At 38.3% G+C, this 18,859-nt stretch overlaps 1 protein-coding gene across 1 annotated transcript in view; it reads right to left on the bottom strand.

The window, feature by feature from the left end:
- znf512b (zinc finger protein 512B) overlaps window positions 1-18,859 on the bottom strand; it is a 71,419-nt gene that overhangs the window by 23,372 nt on the left and 29,188 nt on the right. The window contains exons 3-10 of the mRNA XM_084099454.1: window positions 11,376-11,455; window positions 11,009-11,137; window positions 9,788-9,972; window positions 9,324-9,550; window positions 7,264-7,335; window positions 3,694-3,828; window positions 3,366-3,493; window positions 438-527 (exon numbers count right to left, since the gene is read on the bottom strand). Of these exons, the coding sequence (XP_083955580.1) occupies window positions 438-527; window positions 3,366-3,493; window positions 3,694-3,828; window positions 7,264-7,335; window positions 9,324-9,550; window positions 9,788-9,972; window positions 11,009-11,137; window positions 11,376-11,455 (1,046 nt within the window). The remainder of the gene's footprint in view (window positions 1-437; window positions 528-3,365; window positions 3,494-3,693; window positions 3,829-7,263; window positions 7,336-9,323; window positions 9,551-9,787; window positions 9,973-11,008; window positions 11,138-11,375; window positions 11,456-18,859) is intronic.

Here is an 18,859-nt window from a genome sequence, read left to right as displayed (position 1 = left end):
AAATAGATCACAATGAAATTGCCAATGTTCCATACGTTAGCTTTTAACGAAGACATTCTCTGGTGCCGTTCGGATTTGGCGCTCAGCCATCATGCGTCTGTTATGTGCGCGTCTCTGTTATGTGCACGCCACAGACTGTCCGCGCACTGCACGTCCGCTTCAGAGTTCCGCCTTTTGCGTTCCTTCAATGTTACGTTATTAGATTTTTTTTTTTTTTTTTTTAGAAAATCGATTTTTGACATTTGTGAATCGATTCAGAATCGTCCACGTCCCGAATCGCGATTCATCTAAGAATCGATTTTTTTCCCCACCCCTAATTTTAACTGATAAATCATTTTATTTCTAATCATAACTTTTCATTGATTTTGACATCTTGGAGATGAGCTGTACTGTAGATCTGTAGATGAAGTAAAATGTGTTCTGGCACCGTCGCTTACCTTAGTGTGGTCAGCCATGCTGTGGTAGTCGAGTCCAGCTTTGGATCGGAACTGTTTCTGACACTGCTGACATTTGAGAGCGTCCCGCAGCTACAAGAAAAAACACCACAGTTTATGTCAACATCAAATATCATGAAATCATGGGTTCTAAATGTGACATTTATATTTCACAAACCAATTATACATACTTGTGAAATGTGAAAGTAATTTGTTTAGAGAGAGAGAGAGAGAGAGAGAGAGAGAAAGAGAGAGTTATCAAGCGTGAGTGAATTAGCAGTGTTCGGCAGCAGCGTCTCTACTAATTGCGAAACTGTACGTTTCTCTGCTTCAAGAACAGCGCCGTTATTACCTCACTAGTGAGAAATGTCTTGTAGCTTTTATGTTGCTAAACTATTTTACCGATAAAATCGTCAGAGTAGCGCTGACAACACATTTCTGTGTGAGTGTGTGTACGAACTGTATGTGTATGCGTTTGTGTGGGAGAAAGAGAGTATGTGCTTTCTGTACATAATAAAACATAATTTTGTGGCAAAAAACTGAAATAATTTGTCGTTTTACACTTTTGGACAATTTAACACATCCTTAATGAATAAAAGTAATCATTTCTGCATGGAAATACACTAAAAAATGAATGAAAAAGTAAGATCAATGACTATCATTTTAATACATTTTCTTTGCCATAAAACGTCTTCTCCCTTAATGCTCATCACAGCCATCATTGATTTCACACAGGGCTGAGGAAGAGGCTAGAGAAACTACAATTACTCGTGACCCCGCAATAACGCAGCCGATCGATTCCCCCTTAAATAGACATGTCATCATTTTTATAGAGTTGTGCTATACACTGGGCTGGCACCATTATACTCTACTCCAGATGCACACTGGGTAGGGCCACTCATTGCATCGCTCTCACAGACGCTCAATCAATAAAACGTCCCTGATGACTCCCTCTGGCCTCATGCGCGAGGTCCCGAGAGAGAGGTGTCTAATTGCATGCCTGAAACATTCTCCTCTCCGCTTCCTCTGCGGTTTAGTTGTATAAACAACAGAGGGAGAGTAATACATTAAAGGTTTGATTCTGTCTCTTATGCCATGTCGGCCTCGTTCACAAAACGCAACCAGAACAAATTTCTGTGTAAATCACTCATAAATCCGTTCTTACATAAACCGTCCAGATGAATTGAACGTGACAATTTACGTATGAATGTTTTTGCATTTGATTTACATTAAGAAACTCTTTCTGCTTGTGTTTCATGAATAAGACTTTGTCTTTCTTCATATGAAAGAGATTGTGCACATCTGCTACATTATGTTTGATGCGTTTAGAAAACTGAGACAGATGTGGGAAGTGGAACTGTACGAACAGCGCAATCCACCGAAGTCCACAAGGGCAGTTTGGGTAATTAATACCTGAGGGAAAAGGCCTTCAGGTGGATGAGAAATTTTAAAAGGATTCCTCATGAGGTCAATGCAAACATCAATGACAGCGGTCTGTGGTGGTGTCTTGACTAGATATCTTCTTACGTGTACTAAGTTAGATTTCATGGTTGCTGAATAGAGTGAATTGGCTTCAATATCTTGAGGAAGGAAAACATACAGGGCCCAATGGTTTTGGTTTAAATGTAAAGTGAGTCATTCTTCACCACCAAGTAGGTTTTCCAAACACAGGGTTGGGATCCCACTGGTCGGGATGCCCAAACCAACACAAACTCCACCTTAAATGCATCAATATTTCACCAAACATTATTACATATTCGGGTCTTTAGTGACCCGGATCTATATCTAACACAGATCGCTCTCTAACTGCCGAAATGGTATAAAACTCTCCTGATATTTTACAATTACAAAATTTCTAACTATACTAAAGAAAAATCATATTTTGTTCACTTTTGGAGCTTGGAAGGGTTTAGTTTGAGCAGATGTTTCATACCATCACAGCTCATTTCCCAATACATTCAGCATCTGGCTCATATTCGCCATTTCAAACATATTCTCAAATCTATAGTTTTCGACGTCTTCAAAATCAATATTTTGATCGCCTCTTGACAGCTTCTTCACCAGACCCACCATCAAGTGACAGTGACACTAAGGCCGTTTTCAGACCTGTAGATCGTTTGCTTTGTTCTGAAAAAGGGACTTAATTTGTTATAATGTTGCGTTTTCTTCTTCTTGTTCGGTTCACCTTCATAAGGCAACATTTTAAAGCGTACCAAAATGTTTTTCTGTAAGTCACATGTGAGTAAAGCTGTCCTCTTATAGGTCAGAGTTTCCTCTGAGTCATCCATCAAGATGAATGAAAAAAATTCACTCCAGAAGCTTATTGTGGCTTTATCTGTGGCTTTATCTTTAGCAGGATCCCAAACAAACGCTCCAAACAAACCAGTTGTGAAAACGCCCTGATATTTGATTGAGTTCAGTACTTGATCTACAGTAAATCACTGAGTCATTTCAAGCTTTGCTGATGATTCTTCCTATTCTTTTGTTTTCTGCCTGTGGTAACTATGAGTGAAACATCACTTCATCATTGTGTATTAGACATTGCCACCTTGAGGAATAAAAGTGAATTGCAGTCATCAGAGATTCAATATTGTTGCGCAGAAAAAATATACTTACACTATTACATAACTCGGGTCGCTAGCGACCCAATATAAAACATTAATTAGAAAACAGGCATTCTTTTATAATTTGTCTTTTTCTTGTTATATTGTTTATAATGAATAGATGGAGGAATACTAAGAAGGTTGATTTCTAACTTTCAAAAATGAATGAGGGGGAGGGTAGTAAATGGCGTAACGGTTCGCTATAGACCCCAGGTATGCGTTTTAAGTGTTAAACTAATTGTTCCATTGGGAATGTTGAGAGTCATTTGTAAAATGAGCCGTCTAAGGCTACGTTTGTGTTGTCCAGGTGTCCAGAGTGAGTCCTAACCTTCTGACAGATCTCCATGTGCTTCTTAAGACCGGGGACGGTCTTGCGAGTGACAACAGAGCAGGTGGGACAGACCACTTCCCCTCTCTCAGAGATGGTGTTCTGCCACTGGGCTTCAGCAGGGGGCACTGAGACAGAGACATTAAGATAAAACACATTTAAGATCACAATAATGTAAGCTACACTATAGTTCAATGGTTTAGGGCCGGTAAGATTAAAAATACAGTGAAAACAGTAATATTGTGAAAATGTTATTGTTTTATATTTATTGTAATTTTGCTTTATATGAGTTATTTTGCACTGCAGAGAGAGAGAGAGAGAGACAGACCTGAACTGATGGCAGCAGGTTCTTTTCTGGAGTGAGCTTGAACCGACTGCTTTCTCTGTGACTCCTCGGTGAACAGAGTCCCTTCCGCCCTCTTCATCCGACCTGCTTTTAACTTCTCCTCCACCTTATTCATTCCTGTACAGCACATTACAAATTACATTCAGGGAAAGCAGAGACCTCACAAGTCACAAAAAATACCACAAAAAAGTACACAAAGAACAAATGAAACTCAAATTCCCCTGGTGGTCAAAGAGCCTTGTTGTCTTGTGGTGCAATGTTTCTTGCACATGTACCATTATAACTTTAACAGGAAATGAAACACTTCTAGAATAGACCTTATAGACCCCCTATTAGCACCAACAGGGGTAATTATTATAAAAGAGTATAAGGTTGATAATTATAAACACACAGCAGTAAAAAAATACCACTAAAATATCAAGGAGTATTTATTTAATGGAGGCCTGGACTAAATTCTGAAAGTCAATGTCTGACAGATTTACTTCAGATTTAACAAACCTCTGACAACAAACGCCACAGTGAGGCAGTCAGTCGTGAAAAGAAGAGGTCATGGCAATCTAGTATGTCACTTAAGAGACACTTACTGTACTTTACATCCCTTAATGTAAGAGTTTGACTTCTCTGAAGAAATTAATGACAGCGCAGGCAAAAATGCAGGAGAGACTAAAATAATAAGTGCATAAAATGCCGCTGTAATACTGTTAATTCTGCTATCATTTAACTTGTAATATGTGTTATTCTGGTAACACTTTACAATAACGTTCCATTTGTTAACAGTTGTATTTTTTTTATCATTTAACGTTAACAAAGATTAATAAACACTGTAAAATGTATGTTCATTGTTAACGTTAGTTCACATTAAAGCATTAACCAACATATTATAAACATATAACCTTTTTGTAGAAAAATGTTGTGACCACCCTGAATTTAGTTGGGTCACAGGGATATTGGATTGTTTGTATATATTTCTTTCTTTTATTACCTACACATGTCTATTTCAGTTTACTTGTATATACAAGTTTTATTATTGTAGTGAGTTTACATTGGGCAGCTCAGCTGCATCTTCCGAATTCTGGTTGACAGTTGAGAGAGTGGAGTTGCCGTGACGATTGTGGTGCATCCTCAGACAACAAAGAGGACTTTTAAGCAACCACTAACTATTGTCTCTCTCTCTCTCATTTACTGTTAAGGTTAGTTATTAAATTCATTAATTTTCGTATCAAATGTTTATTTACATGTTTTAATGTCATATATATATCATATACATACATGCTTTTGTCATAAAGAAGTCCATTCGTGTATACTTACGAGTTCAGACAGTTGTGTGAATTAGGCTAGAGCATGTCTGTACATATGGTTAAGGTTTCTTGATTTATTTATTTACTTATTTATTGTGATTTGATTTAAGTATCTGTATGTTATATGTATTTCAACGTATTTATGAATCCTGTGATTCAAAGTGTCTTAATGACTCTGAAGTACAATATTGATTAAAAGACAACAAAGGGGACCTTTAAGCAACCACTAACTATTGTCTCTCTCTCTCTCTCTCTCTCTCATTTACTGTTAAGTTTTTAAACTGCTTACAGTCCTCCCGACTGCCTGGGACCTGTAACAATGTACCTTACTGTAAAGTGTTTTAGGCCTAGAAGAGTTACTAATATCACATAAAATATGAGCTTAGAACCTGAAAAACACAATTACGTTTAAATCCATGGTGAATTTCAACATTTTTGGGTCTGAAGATGGACTGGTTCAATACCAAAACCCTTAAAAATTGAGAAAGATTCTCTGCAAGGCGTGTCATTGAGCATCAAGCAAGGTCTGATTTAAACATCTATCATGTATGTACAGTCCCACTGGGCCTTGTGGTACAGCTGCACCTCTGGGCTCAGTGGGCCCCAAGATGCAGCTCCGCCTCTAGGCTTAGTAGGTCTTGTGGTGCAGCTCCACCTCTGGGCTCAGTGGGCCCCAAGATGCAGCTCCGCCTCTAGGCTTAGTAGGTCTTGTGGTGCAGCTCCACCTCTGGGCTCAGTGGGCCCCAAGATGCAGCTCCGCCTCTAGGCTTAGTAGGTCATGTGGTGCAGCTCCACCTCTGGGTTCAGTGGGCCCCAAGATGCAGCTCCGCCTCTAGGCTTAGTAGGTCTTGTGGTGCAGCTCCACCTCTGGGCTCAGTGGGCCCCAAGATGCAGCTCCGCCTCTAGGCTTATTAGGTCTTGTGGTGCAGCTCCACCTCTGGGCTCAGTGGGCCCCAAGATGCAGCTCCGCCTCTAGGCTTATTAGGTCTTGTGGTGCAGTTACACCTCTGGGCTAAGTAAGTGGGTTTAGTAATACTGTTATAAAATATTAACAGATGTTTTTCTTGTTGATGTTGATTGATTTTTTGGTTTTAACTGCCATACTTGTTCACTGACTGATTCAGTTTTATATTTTTATGGCTACAAAAATGTGCCCTCATAAATCCCTCTCAAAATCAAATCCTGACTCCTGAGGGCAAATATTGACCCTTAATAAAAAATGTTATTTACTGGAACAGATGTGAGGATAGGAAGAGGGTGTATGTGTGTGTGTCAGGTTTTAGTAACTTACCGTGGAGGTTCATTAAGGGACAAAATAATATTTTTCACATATAAAATGCCAAAAAGTAAAGGATTAAAGTTAGTCTATAGCAATGTTTTAGTTGCTCTAAAAAAGTTATAAATTACTAGCAACAAATTACATCTTCAACAATGTAATTATATTACTTTACTAATTACTCTCTCTCTAAAAAGTATTGCATTACTTATTACTAATTACTTTCTAAATAATCCCATATCAACCTCGACCAGATGAACAAAACAAGGACAGACATGAAACTGCTCTTTTAATTATTTTTAAATAAATAATATAAAATTGCATACATTTTTCTTAAACTGACCATAGTATTTAAAGGGAGAAGGTTACATTAAAAATATACATTTTAACATTAGACGTTAAATTTTATTGCTTTAAGCCACTATTGTTTTAAATAGAATTGTTCTATTGTCTATGCAATTACATCAGAAGTAACTGTAATTAAATCACAGAAATAGTACAGTAATTAATTACTTAGCAATGCATTAAACCCAACATTGGTCTATAGTAAATAATAATTATCTTTAAGAATACGGAATTCAGACTTTAAGAACAACAGAATTTATTGGAGGTGTGTGTGTGTGTGTGTGTGTGTTTGTGTGTCTGTGTGTGTGTGTGTACTTGTACAACTATCTTTGTGAGGACCAGTTTGAGTTTTAGACCATTGGAGTAAGGACAAAGAGAGTAAAGTGAGGACATTTTGGCCGGTCCTCACTTTCTGAGACCCCTTTAAAGGCCTGTTTGAGGGTCAAGACTTGGTTTTAGGGATAAGGTTATAATTAGGTTAAGGGTAGGTTTAGGGTCAGGGTTCAGGTTAGGCACTTAGTTGTGATGGGTAAGGTTAGGGTAAGCGGCTAGAGATTGCACTGTCAATGAATGTCCTCATAAAGATAGATGTACGAGTGTGTGTGTGTGTGTGTGTGTGTGTGTGCGTGTTACCTTTCAAACCGAATGTTCCTGAAATAGACGGCTGTTCCCCAGTGAACTTCTTTGGAGTTTTCTGCTTCCTCCCTGGCTCAAATGGAGAAGAACAACAACAAGAGGTCAAACATCTCAATAACATGGCGAAGAGCTACATTCATGGTTGCTCTATGACAAAATGCAGTGCTGAACATTTATGAGCAACTGTTGTGAGTTACAGTCTCATTAATGATGCTCAAACTTCAGCGCACCAAAGGCGAATGAGCACCTGCTGTTCCACATGCTGTGGTTCCTCCAGTGGAGAACCTGACACAGCTTCATGAACCAGTGATGGGAGCAGAGATCGGATATCTATTTCTGTGTGTTAGCATAGCCTTTGATTGTCAACTTATGTAGCACAAACACAGCTGCTCTAGTGCTTTTTTCTTGACGTTTCAGACAGATGCACACACACTGTCCTCGCCCCCGGCTCTAGCATGGAACAACAAACGAAGGGATCGTGTACCCAAACAAAGGCCATAAATAGCGGACTCGCAGCATGAGCCACGTCGACGTCTCGACACACAGCGTCTCTGCCAGGCAGAGACAGAGACAGCAGCGCCACCAGGTACCAGAGAGACTTAATGGCCAGCAGCCCTCGGATCTCACACAGAGCACTTACACACTGCTGCTTAAAGGGCCAGGCCACCATTTCCTAATGATGTAGGGCATTCTGGGACGTGTTCATGAGAACTGTTATAGAGAACTGTTCAAACCCTGGAAATTGCAGTACAGATTGAAGTATTGGGAGCTTCATCTTTTTGAGTGGAACTACTTTTCTGGATGGTGGAACTTCTGGTTATGTATTACCAACATAACCTCTGTTTGCAGAATCACCCAAAAGGCAAGTTGTATTGCTCAGAGTGAAACTGCATTTGCAAGGGAAATTAAAATGTCATTGCTCATACAAATGCACACATTTTAACTGCCAGCTACACAAAAAATTATAAATAAAATTTAATAAAAAATTGTATATTTACATGATTTTATATTAAACATTTTAATGCATTATTTTTTAAATTTATTATTTAAAATCTATTTAAAATTATTTTAGAAACATTATTCATTATATATATCTACACAGTATAAAGTGTTTCTTTTTGGTAAAGAACTTAAAGAATGTAAACTTTTTGCCCACATTTTCACTGGCAACAACACATATACTTATAAACAAAAAAAATTAGATTTGAATTGAATGAAAAATATTATATTTAATATAATTGTAATTATTTTAAAAATATATTTATTATACATTTCTACACATACACAGTATAAAGTGTTGTTTTTGTAAAGACCTTAAAGAATGTAACTTTTATGCCCACATTTTCACTTGTAACAATTTAATTTAAATTTATAATTTTAAATGTATATTTTTTTCATTCAACAACACAAAAAATAATGAATAAAGAAAACGTAAAATTTTATTTAAATGTATAATTTCATATTCACATGTATCATTTTAAATGTATAATTTTTCGCTTATTTAATATTTCATTTTACACATACACAGTATGATGTTTCTTTTTATATTAAGTCATTATCACAAATATCACAAAACGAATTTCGAATTTCGAACTTGTCATTAGTTCATTAACTTCCAAGAAAAAGAAAAATTATAAAAGGATGTCTGTTTTCTAATTAATGTTTTGTAAAAACTGTATAGGGTTGCTAACGACCCGAGTTATGTAATATTGTAAGTATTATTTTCCGCTCAACAATAACAGAATCTCTGGTGACTCAAAAAGTGCAAAAGTTGAAAAGAGTTGAAAAGCAGAATTCATATCCATAAGTCACAGAAAAACAAATGTTTACGTTTACAAGGCAAAAATATGTTTGTACATGATGCAACCGGCCCAAAACTCTCTCACACTGGCCTTAACTAAGAGTCATATAGTTATTGGTACTGAACAATTACCACATTCATATTTTATGGTATTACATGTGGTACTCCAAAGAATATCATGACATTCCCATGTCCATGGACAGGTGTTTGGGGTGCTTTCATGCACATCATGAATCTTAGTGTGTAGCAATCTTACTGTGCTTCATTCTCTCGGGGTCCTCCTCAGGGAAGGGTGGGGGCAGACTATCCTCCTCGCTGTCACTGTCCCCGGTATCTAAAGACGTCCCCTGCTGCTGGGAGCTGTGCCGCTGTCTCCTGTCCGGCCTCTGGGGGGCGCATTCCCCATTCTGTAAGAGCTGCGACACCTCCTGGGTCTTCTTCACCTTGAAAAATACGGGTGATGGAGGGCTGTTCTCCATGGGCCTGAGAGGGAGCACAGGGAACACAGGCTATTAAAGTCAATCCGCAGAGGACTGGTACCATAGTAACACATGAGGACTTCATCTGGAGCTTAATGATGGCAGTGTGGAAAACAAGTCATGTCCTGAAGCGATTTTTTGCTGTGTCAAATATTTAAAAAAGCTCATTCAAATTTGCTGCAGAAATGATTCATGCGCAATTAAAAGTGGCAAGTTGGAAAAGGGTATTGAGCTTTCAGACCTTTTTTTGGCATTCCCCTTCACAGGGGTTTTCTGCTGTTTGGGTTCGGACTTGGGATCGGATCTGGTTTCCAATGTGACTCTTTCTGGATGATTCCACAGCTTGTGCTTCTGAAGACGCACCTTGGTGGCAAATACAGCCTCACAGTACGGGCATCTGTGACTCAGCTTCTCTGCTATGGTCGCCTGAACGAGAGAGGGACACACACACACACACACACACACAAAAAAAAGTAAGTTCAAGTGCTATAGGTCTCGGATCCAAGTTAAAATGACAGTGGGTCTTTCCAAAGTTACTAAAGTAGGTATTGGTCAAGATAGTTGACTAGTTAACCTGTCATTGACAAGTGAAGTCAAGTAGTTTGACTTTTATGTTTTTTATATTAATTATATTATGTTATAATTGTATATACACAGTATATTATATATATATATAATTGTTTATTATATGTTTTTATTATACTTTATATACTTTTATCAAAAGGGACAGTAAAGACATTTATGATGTTACAAAAGATTTCTATTGCAAATAAATGCTGTTCTTTAACTTTCTATTCTTTAAATAATCATGTAAAAGATATATCACAGTTTTCATGAAAATATTAAGCAGCACAATTGTCTTCAACCATTATGATGATAATAATAAATGTCTCTTGAGCATCAAATGTGACACTTGAAGACTGGAGTAATGATGCTAATAATTCAGCTTTGCATCAGGAATAAATTACATTTTAAAATATTTTCAAATAGCAACCAGTTATTTTAAATAAAAAAATATTTAATAATATTACTGTTTTTTACTTTATTTTCGAGCACATAAAGGTCATATAAATAGTGAGCACAAGAATCTTACAGATCATGAAATATAGTGTATATATTTTAGGTGTAAAATATTTCTAATATATTTGTAAATGGGATCAATTTAAAGACTCCTCACAATGTTTTTGAAAGTTTTTAGTGTGCTGTGCTTAGCATGCTTAAACCCTCAAATAAGTTGTGTCTCTAAATTCATCAGATTTGCCAACTTCAAAACAATTACCTTTACCTAAAACAAGCCTCATTTTAAAGGGCTTCTTATGATTGACTGACTAGTTGAGTAGCCGTTCAAACAACCAACTGATTTTAAATAAATAGTTTTTTACATAACTATTAATGAATGAGAGTAGGTAGCATACATTGGTTTTGCAGTGTAAGAATGTGTACTTTGGATTTTAGTTCTTACCCCTTGGCATCGCTGATAGTGATATTTAAGTCCGTAAATACTGGGGAATTCCAACCAGCAGCCTGAGCTTGGACATTTCACCCTGGAACGACTCTTAAACTCCTCTTTCCACTGAACCATCATATGGGCCTACGTCCAGGAAACACACACACACACACACACACACACATAGGCATTAGAAACTATTAGCAATCAATTCACATACACACAGCCCCCTGTGAGATGTTCTTCCTCCAAATACAACAGTTGGAAATAGTTTGGAAAGTCCCTTTACTCCATGACACAAAAAAAACACCCAAAATCCCAATCTGGCGTAGCTTCATTCCTTCATCAACAGCCAAAATGGATATTTTACAGCTTTACTCACAGGAATAATGCGCAGCTCCTGCACCTCCACACGAGGACGCCCTTTCTTCTTGCTCTCTGATTTCTCATTGTAGGAGGAACCTGAGAAAATATAAACATGAAAGAACATTCACAATTTAACAATGTTATTTACATAATGAGATGTCATTTGCATGTGATTTCATAGCATATTGTATGGACTTATTGTGATAAATTGTAGCAATATATATATATACTGTATGCTTTTATCCATATCCATAACTTTTTTCTCACATCTGTCATTATATGCTATTATTACTTGCTGTTAACTTTATTAGATTAACATTAATCATCATTAAATTACTTTTATCAAGATTTTAGAAATACTGCATTTCTACAACAGCCATCGAATAAAATTCCTATATACCCGCGCAAGCATGGAGAAAATAATGGAAAGGAAAGATATAAAAAAACGTATAAACCTGTTTTACTTTTAAATATCATGCACTGAAAAATAAGACCAGGAAAGTGATGCAAGTCAATGATTTCATGGTAGTTTCTATGGAATTCCAATCTTATCCTCTCCTACTTAAAACACCTTGATTTTATCAAAGAAGAACCATTAACCTTACTTCAGATTAATGATTGGCTTAGAAACTCCCTTCAACACCAGTCAACATGGCAGCTCTCCATATGTTCCAGACGTTAGTGAGGCTGAACGAACATTTAGAGACACAGTCAATTGCAGATGCATTGTGCGTACAAATTAGTGCCATTGCTTATTTCATGCGAGTCCCAGGAGAACAGAAGATGATAGCATGTGTTGGCTTTCTGGTTGGTGGAGGTCACAGAAGGTTGCTGTAAATCCATACTAGCGGTGGCAAGGTCAAAACATTGAGCAAACGGCAGATAATTACACACTAATTCTCCATAGAGGCCCGCTGGCTTATGGCTGCTAAGCAACTATATAATAAGGACACTTACAAAGTGGCTTCAGACAAATTGTCTGCAGTGTGTGTGTGTGTGTGTGTGTGTGTGTGTGTGTGTGTGTGAGTGTGTGTAAATGAGAGTGATAAAGGCCTCTCACACACTAGAGTAAATCAGCCATTAATCAACCATTTCTTTGACACGGCGCTAGGAGGACACACTCCTTGAGTTAAAGGGATAGGTCACCTAAAAAGGAAAATTCTCTCATTCGCTCAACCTCATGTCATTCCAAAACCCATATGCTGTTATCAGTAGAACACAAGAGGATTTTTATTTAATTTTTTCACACAACTTGTGTCTATACAATGACAGATCAAGCTTCAAATCAAGATGTTTATCAAGCTAAACACACACACACACACACACACACACACACACACACATATATATATATATATATATATATATATATATATATATATATATATATATACACTCACCTAAATGCAATTATCTAATCAACCAATCACATGGCAGTTGCTTCAATGCATTTAGGGGTGTGGTCCTGGTCAAGACAATGTCCTGAACTCCAAACTGAATGTCAGAATGGGAAAGAAAGGTGATTTAAGCAATTTTGAGCGTAGCATGGGTGTTGGTGCCAGACGGGCCGGTCTGAGTATTTCACAATCTGCTCAGTTACTGGGATTTTCACGCACAACCATTTCTAGGGTTTACAAAGAATGGTGTGAAAAGGGAAAAACATCCAGTATGCGGCAGTCCTGTGGGCGAAAATGCCTTGTTGATGCTAGAGGTCAGAGGAGAATGGGCCGACTGATTCAAGCTGATAGAAGAGCAACTTTGACTGAAATAACCACTCGTTACAAACGAGGTATGCAGCAAAGCATTTGTGAAGCCAAAACACCCACAACCTTGAGGCGGATGGGCTACAACAGCAGAAGACCCCACCGGGTACCACTCATCTCCACTACAAATAGGAAAAAGAGGCTACAATTTGTACGAGCTCACCAAAATTGGACAGTTGAAGACTGGAAAAATGTTGCCTGATCTGATGAGTCTCGATTTCTGTTGAGACATTCAGATGGTAGAGTCAGAATTTGGCGTAAACAGAATGAGAACATGGATCCATCATGCCTTGTTACCACTGTGCAGGCTGGTGGTGGTGGTGTAATGGTGTGGGGAATGTTTTCTTGGCACACTTTAGGCCCCTTAGTGCCAATTGGGCATCGCTTAAATGCCACAGCCTACCTGAGCATTGTTTCTGACCATGTCCATCCCTTTATGACCACCATGTACCCATCCTCTGATGGCTACTTCCAGCAGGATAATGCACCATGTCACAAAGCTCGAATCATTTCAAATTGGTTTCTTGAAAATGACAATGAGTTCACTGTACTAAAATGGCCCCCACAGTCACCAGATCTCAACCCAATAGAGCATCTTTGGGATGTGGTGGAACGGGAGCTTCGTGCCCTGGATGTGCATCCCACAAATCTCCATCAACTGCAAGATGCTATCCTATCAATATGGGCCAACATTTCTAAAGAATGCTTTCAGCACCTTGTTGAATCAATGCCACGTAGAATTAAGGCAGTTCTGAAGGTGAAAGGGGGTCAAACACAGTATTAGTATGGTGTTCCTAATAATCCTTTAGGTGAGTGTATATATATAGTACACACACATATATTCTACTTTGTTAAATTCGAATATAAATTAGAATTCTATATCATGTTTGGTAACGCTATTCAAATTTAGGAATACAATCCTGAAAATAATGACAGAATTTTCAAGTTTGGGGGAACTATCCCTTTAAGAATCACACACACACACAGACACACACACACACACACACACACATACACACACACACACGCGCATACACACACACACACACACACACACACACTCTTTTCTGCTAAATTCTCTCTCTCTCTCTCTCTCTCTCTCTGGGTATATGGAGGGCAGACTCTTTCACTTGCACACTCCTCTCGTTCACAATTATTCGTGTCCTCCATCACAGCGGCCCTGCGACTCTCCACAGAAGTGTGTGGGAGGGGTACAGAACGCTGGGAGAGTGAAGAGGAGGGGGAGGAAGGGCGGGTCTGAGACCAGACAACGCGCTAATTAAATGTCACAAGTCCTGCTATCTGCCCCTTTTCACATCTGAGCTGTAGAAGCGGCTGATTTGCTCTTTTTCCTCTTCTCCTCACAGATGACCCTGTTAACCAGGGTAGCTACAGGGGGGCTGAGGCTGCTGGCCAAGGCTACTACATCAAATCTTAATTGACCTATTTGTTTTGTTTATAAATGTCCCTGTTCTTCTTCTGCAGAATGAAAATGACTTAAACTTGTATATGTATATATACATATACAGTGATGAGCCAAAACATTATGACCAGTCAAAGGTGAAACAAATATCGTTGATCATCTCCTAACACAGCCACATACTAAGGTCTGGGTAGATTAGATGGTAAGCAAACAATTAGTTCTCATAATCAACGGATGCAGGAACAATGGGCAGGAATAAAGATCTGAGCGACATTGACAAAGAGCCAAATTGTTATGGCAAGCCGACCGTGTCAGTGTGTCTCTGAAACGGCAAGTCTTGTGTGTTTCTCCTGGTCAGCAGTGGTGAGAATTTACCAACAGTGATCATGAGGAGAGACAAACTACAAACCGGCGACAGGGTGTTGGGTGGCCAATTCCACATAACTTAATTTTTTCAATTACGCATGAAGTTTATTTACTTAATAATTTTAAAGCAACATGTTTCCTCACTTTTTTTAAGTTAAGTCAACTGATCACTTGTTTAAGTGTATGATAACAGTCTTATGCTGCAGATAACACTGGTCGTCTTCACAGGATGGGATATTCACAGTCTAGAAACGGGGCCGTGAAACATAGCCTAACTCATATAAGTATAACAGATAGTGATTATCACAGTCTTTTCAGTATGCCATCCACTTATAACAGAAAGCTGCATTAACAGGAGGACATCAACCTCCAGCTTAACTCAGGTAAGTATCCGCTAGGGCTGCACGATTAATCGTATTTTAATCGTGATAACGATATCTGTCTCCCACGATTAATTAACCATAATCGTCGTGATATCAATATGTAAATACCAAGCACAAAACAAACATTGTAAGGTTGCAAATCGTTTGTTTTTCTTATGGGTTGAGAGTGTACGGATGATCAACTGCGTCACATGTCTCGGTGACGGTGCGTCACATGACGGTGTTTAGATTTCAAGCGCGCTCTCATGGCTTGCAGAAGTTGGCGTCACGCGATAAGCTTACAGTCATTCAGCTGAAACAAACATAATGGCAGAGCAACAAGGTGAAGGTGAAGAAGTGCGTTCGTTAGTTCCCAAAAAGGGGTCATACTTGTAATTGTAATTGTTTGGAAGTATTTCGGGTTCAGTGAAAGTGATGTTGATCAGGTACGAGTCCTATGCAAACTGTGCTCTTGTTCCGTACAGACGTCGCAAGGTAACACAACAAACCTCGTCAACCACCTTAAAAGCCACCATAAAGTACAATATCAAGAATTTCAAAGGTTGAAGGCACAAAAGGCTGCAACCACAAAAAATCCCCAGCCTTCCACAACACAGACAACAATAATGGGGACATTGCTCAACGCAATATTTGCTTTGCTGGCAAAGACACACGGAAATAACAGAGGCGATCACGTTTCATTTAGCTAAGGATACGTGTCCAGTAAACACCGTAAGCAATGAAGGGTTAAAAAAATGATTGCCACACTTGACAAAAGATACAGCATACTATCCGCAGGTTAAATAGGTCACAGATATTGGCACACAGCAGAAAGCATAACTCAGGAGTTCAGAAGGAGTATTCACAGGTAGAAACCATGACAGTCTTTGCAACACGACATCAAAACTAACTAAGGGCAGTATCAACAGGTCACTTTTATAGTCCTTGTTGAACGATATTAAACATAATTGAATTCTCAGGTAAATCCATGAACCGTCTTTGCAGGTTAACACCAAATCTAACTAAGGTTGATATTCATAATGTCTTTCAATCAGTCAGAAAACAGAAGTCAAACATATGTTGAAATCCATTCTGAGAATAATACAGTCACTGCGGTGATCACGAAGAGATAGGTCCATACAAGAAGAGCAAGGAGAGTATCACTCACAGTCATCAAAGCCTGACAAGGACTGATCTCAGGGTTGGTTAACAAGACAATGATGTCCTACAATTGGAAAGTTAATAAATGCCCGATTCTATTCTACAATTGGAAGTTTTTCCTTTGTACAGACGACAACGTTGTCAAAATGATCCCCATTTAAAGACATTAATGCTTTTATTCAGCATTTATTTTACACGGCTGTTTTCAATAATCAATAATTAATAATAATTAAAAATGTTTCTTGAGCATCAAATCAGCATATTAGAATGATTTCAGATTTCTGAAGGATCATGTGACACTGAAGACTGGAGTAATGATGCTGAAAATTCAGCTTTTATCACAGAAATAAATTACAGTTTACAATATATAACAATAGAAAACAGCTATTTGAAATTGTAATAATATTTCATAATATTATTGATTTTATTGTATTTTTAATCAAATAAATGCAGCCTTGGTGAGCATAAGAGACTTCTTTCAACATCATCTTACCATCCCCAAACTTGTGGTTAATGGTAGGCTATGTTAAACTAAATGCCACATAGGTGGTTTGTGAATAAAATAAAGGGTTTTGCGCTTAAATGCTGTGACTGTTTATTGAATTCACCACTTCTCTTTGTAAATGTTGGGTTCTCAAAAGCGGCTTTAAAAGGGACAAGGTGAATTAGATTCATACTATTATTTGACCTAAAAAGATCATGTTCAAAGGTTCCTGGGGCTTCTCTTCTGAGGTATCCCAGTTAGTTTTGTGGTTATAGTAGTGTTGGATAAAGGATTAAACATAATCTTTGATCACACCCGGAGGAGGGCCAGGAAAGTCAATAGCAAAATTATATGGTGTTTAAAAGAATGTTTGGGAAGCTTAAAAGAAGAGCCATGCTTGGGCTAGAGGCTATTGTGGGTGGATTTGAAAGCACACTATTTATGATAACGAGAATTAGAGAGATCTGTTCAGGCTGAATTAGGCTAAAGCACACATACGACATTTGCCTGGTAGATAAGCACTGTATTAAGTGTGTGTGTGTGTGTGTGTGTGTGTGTGTGTGTGTGTGTGGTATTCCCCACATTATAGGGACCAAAAAACATTTTATTTTGGTCCCAGTGAGGAAAACTGCTTATAAATCATATGAATCATAAATCAAACAAGTGATGTTTTTGGACATTTTTCTGTGATGGGTAGGTTTATGGGATATAATATACAGTTTGTACAGTACAAAAAATCATTATGTCTATGGAAAGTCCCCATAAAACAGTGTGTGTGTGTGTGTGTGTGTGTGTGTGTGTGTGTGTGTGTGTGTGTGTGTGTGTACAGTACTTAAGAGATAAGAGGTATGAACGCAAACAAACACACTACAATGGCATGGGTTTAGTTTAGTTGAGAAGATTTTGCCCGTCATTATGACACTTCTGCTGATGAGGAAATGAGGTATGAATTTTAATTTCTGTCTTCAAATATACAGGTCCTTTAGATAAAGAGCATAATTAAAAAATGTTGCTCTCGGGAAAGACATGTTTGTGTTGCTATGGGAATGAGAGCTACTTGTCTTATTATCTGTCAGGCCGCTTCCAGTGTGGATGTACTCACACACATTACTACCAAAGTGGTAGGCTTTAATAATACACACGCAAACTTTTTCATTAGCGGTGTTTACTAAGGCAAGGTCAAAACCCATTATCATAATTGTTACACTTCCTCATGCACTGTTTGTGCTATGGACATGAATGATATCTCAAATAATGTGGCTTGTTGAGGAAAGATGTTCTGTTACTGTACTTTTCTAAAGGTCTATAGGGCATCATCCTCTATAGGGCACAGCTGATTGGTTCAGGCTGTATCAGTAGCCAATGAGCTTGCTGCTCAACCTTCAAACACTTGGTTAGTTTGCAGTGCAGCATGCTTTCAGAAACCCTCCACCTTCCCCAGCTCCACCTGTGCAGATCTGCTACGGGTAATTCATGTATGCTATATTGTACAGAAGCAGCAGTGCTTACTCACAGCAGTGTGTCTGTGTATGCATTGGCAGTAGCAAGTCCTGTACTTGCTCTGCCGCAGCAGCAGCAGCAACAGCAACGTAGCAGATCTATTCCACCAAGACCAAATTGTTACACTCCCCCCAATTAGTAACAAAATATATCAACATTGTTATATCCATTACCATGCTAAACACCAGTTGTCATGACATAAATAAATGTAATCTGATTCTGGCGGATGATGAAACGGGGGGTCTAGTTAGCATCACCTTGGTTCCCTCGACTAAAACCCAAAAGGATTTTTCTATTGGCTTTTGGATTATCGCAGAAAATAAGATGTGACTAACAAAAGTTATAATTCTTACATTTTGTTCAAGATAACCTTCACAAATGGCAAACTTTAAAGCTACACTGTGTAATTTTTTAAGTTGATTCTTAGCAAAAAACACTTTG

Source organism: Abramis brama (genome assembly GCF_963993115.1).
Source record: "Abramis brama genome assembly, chromosome: 22".
Taxonomy (NCBI): domain Eukaryota; kingdom Metazoa; phylum Chordata; class Actinopteri; order Cypriniformes; family Leuciscidae; genus Abramis; species Abramis brama.
The sequence above is the reverse complement of the archived record's forward strand: the minus strand, read 5'-3'. Positions and strand labels throughout refer to the sequence as shown.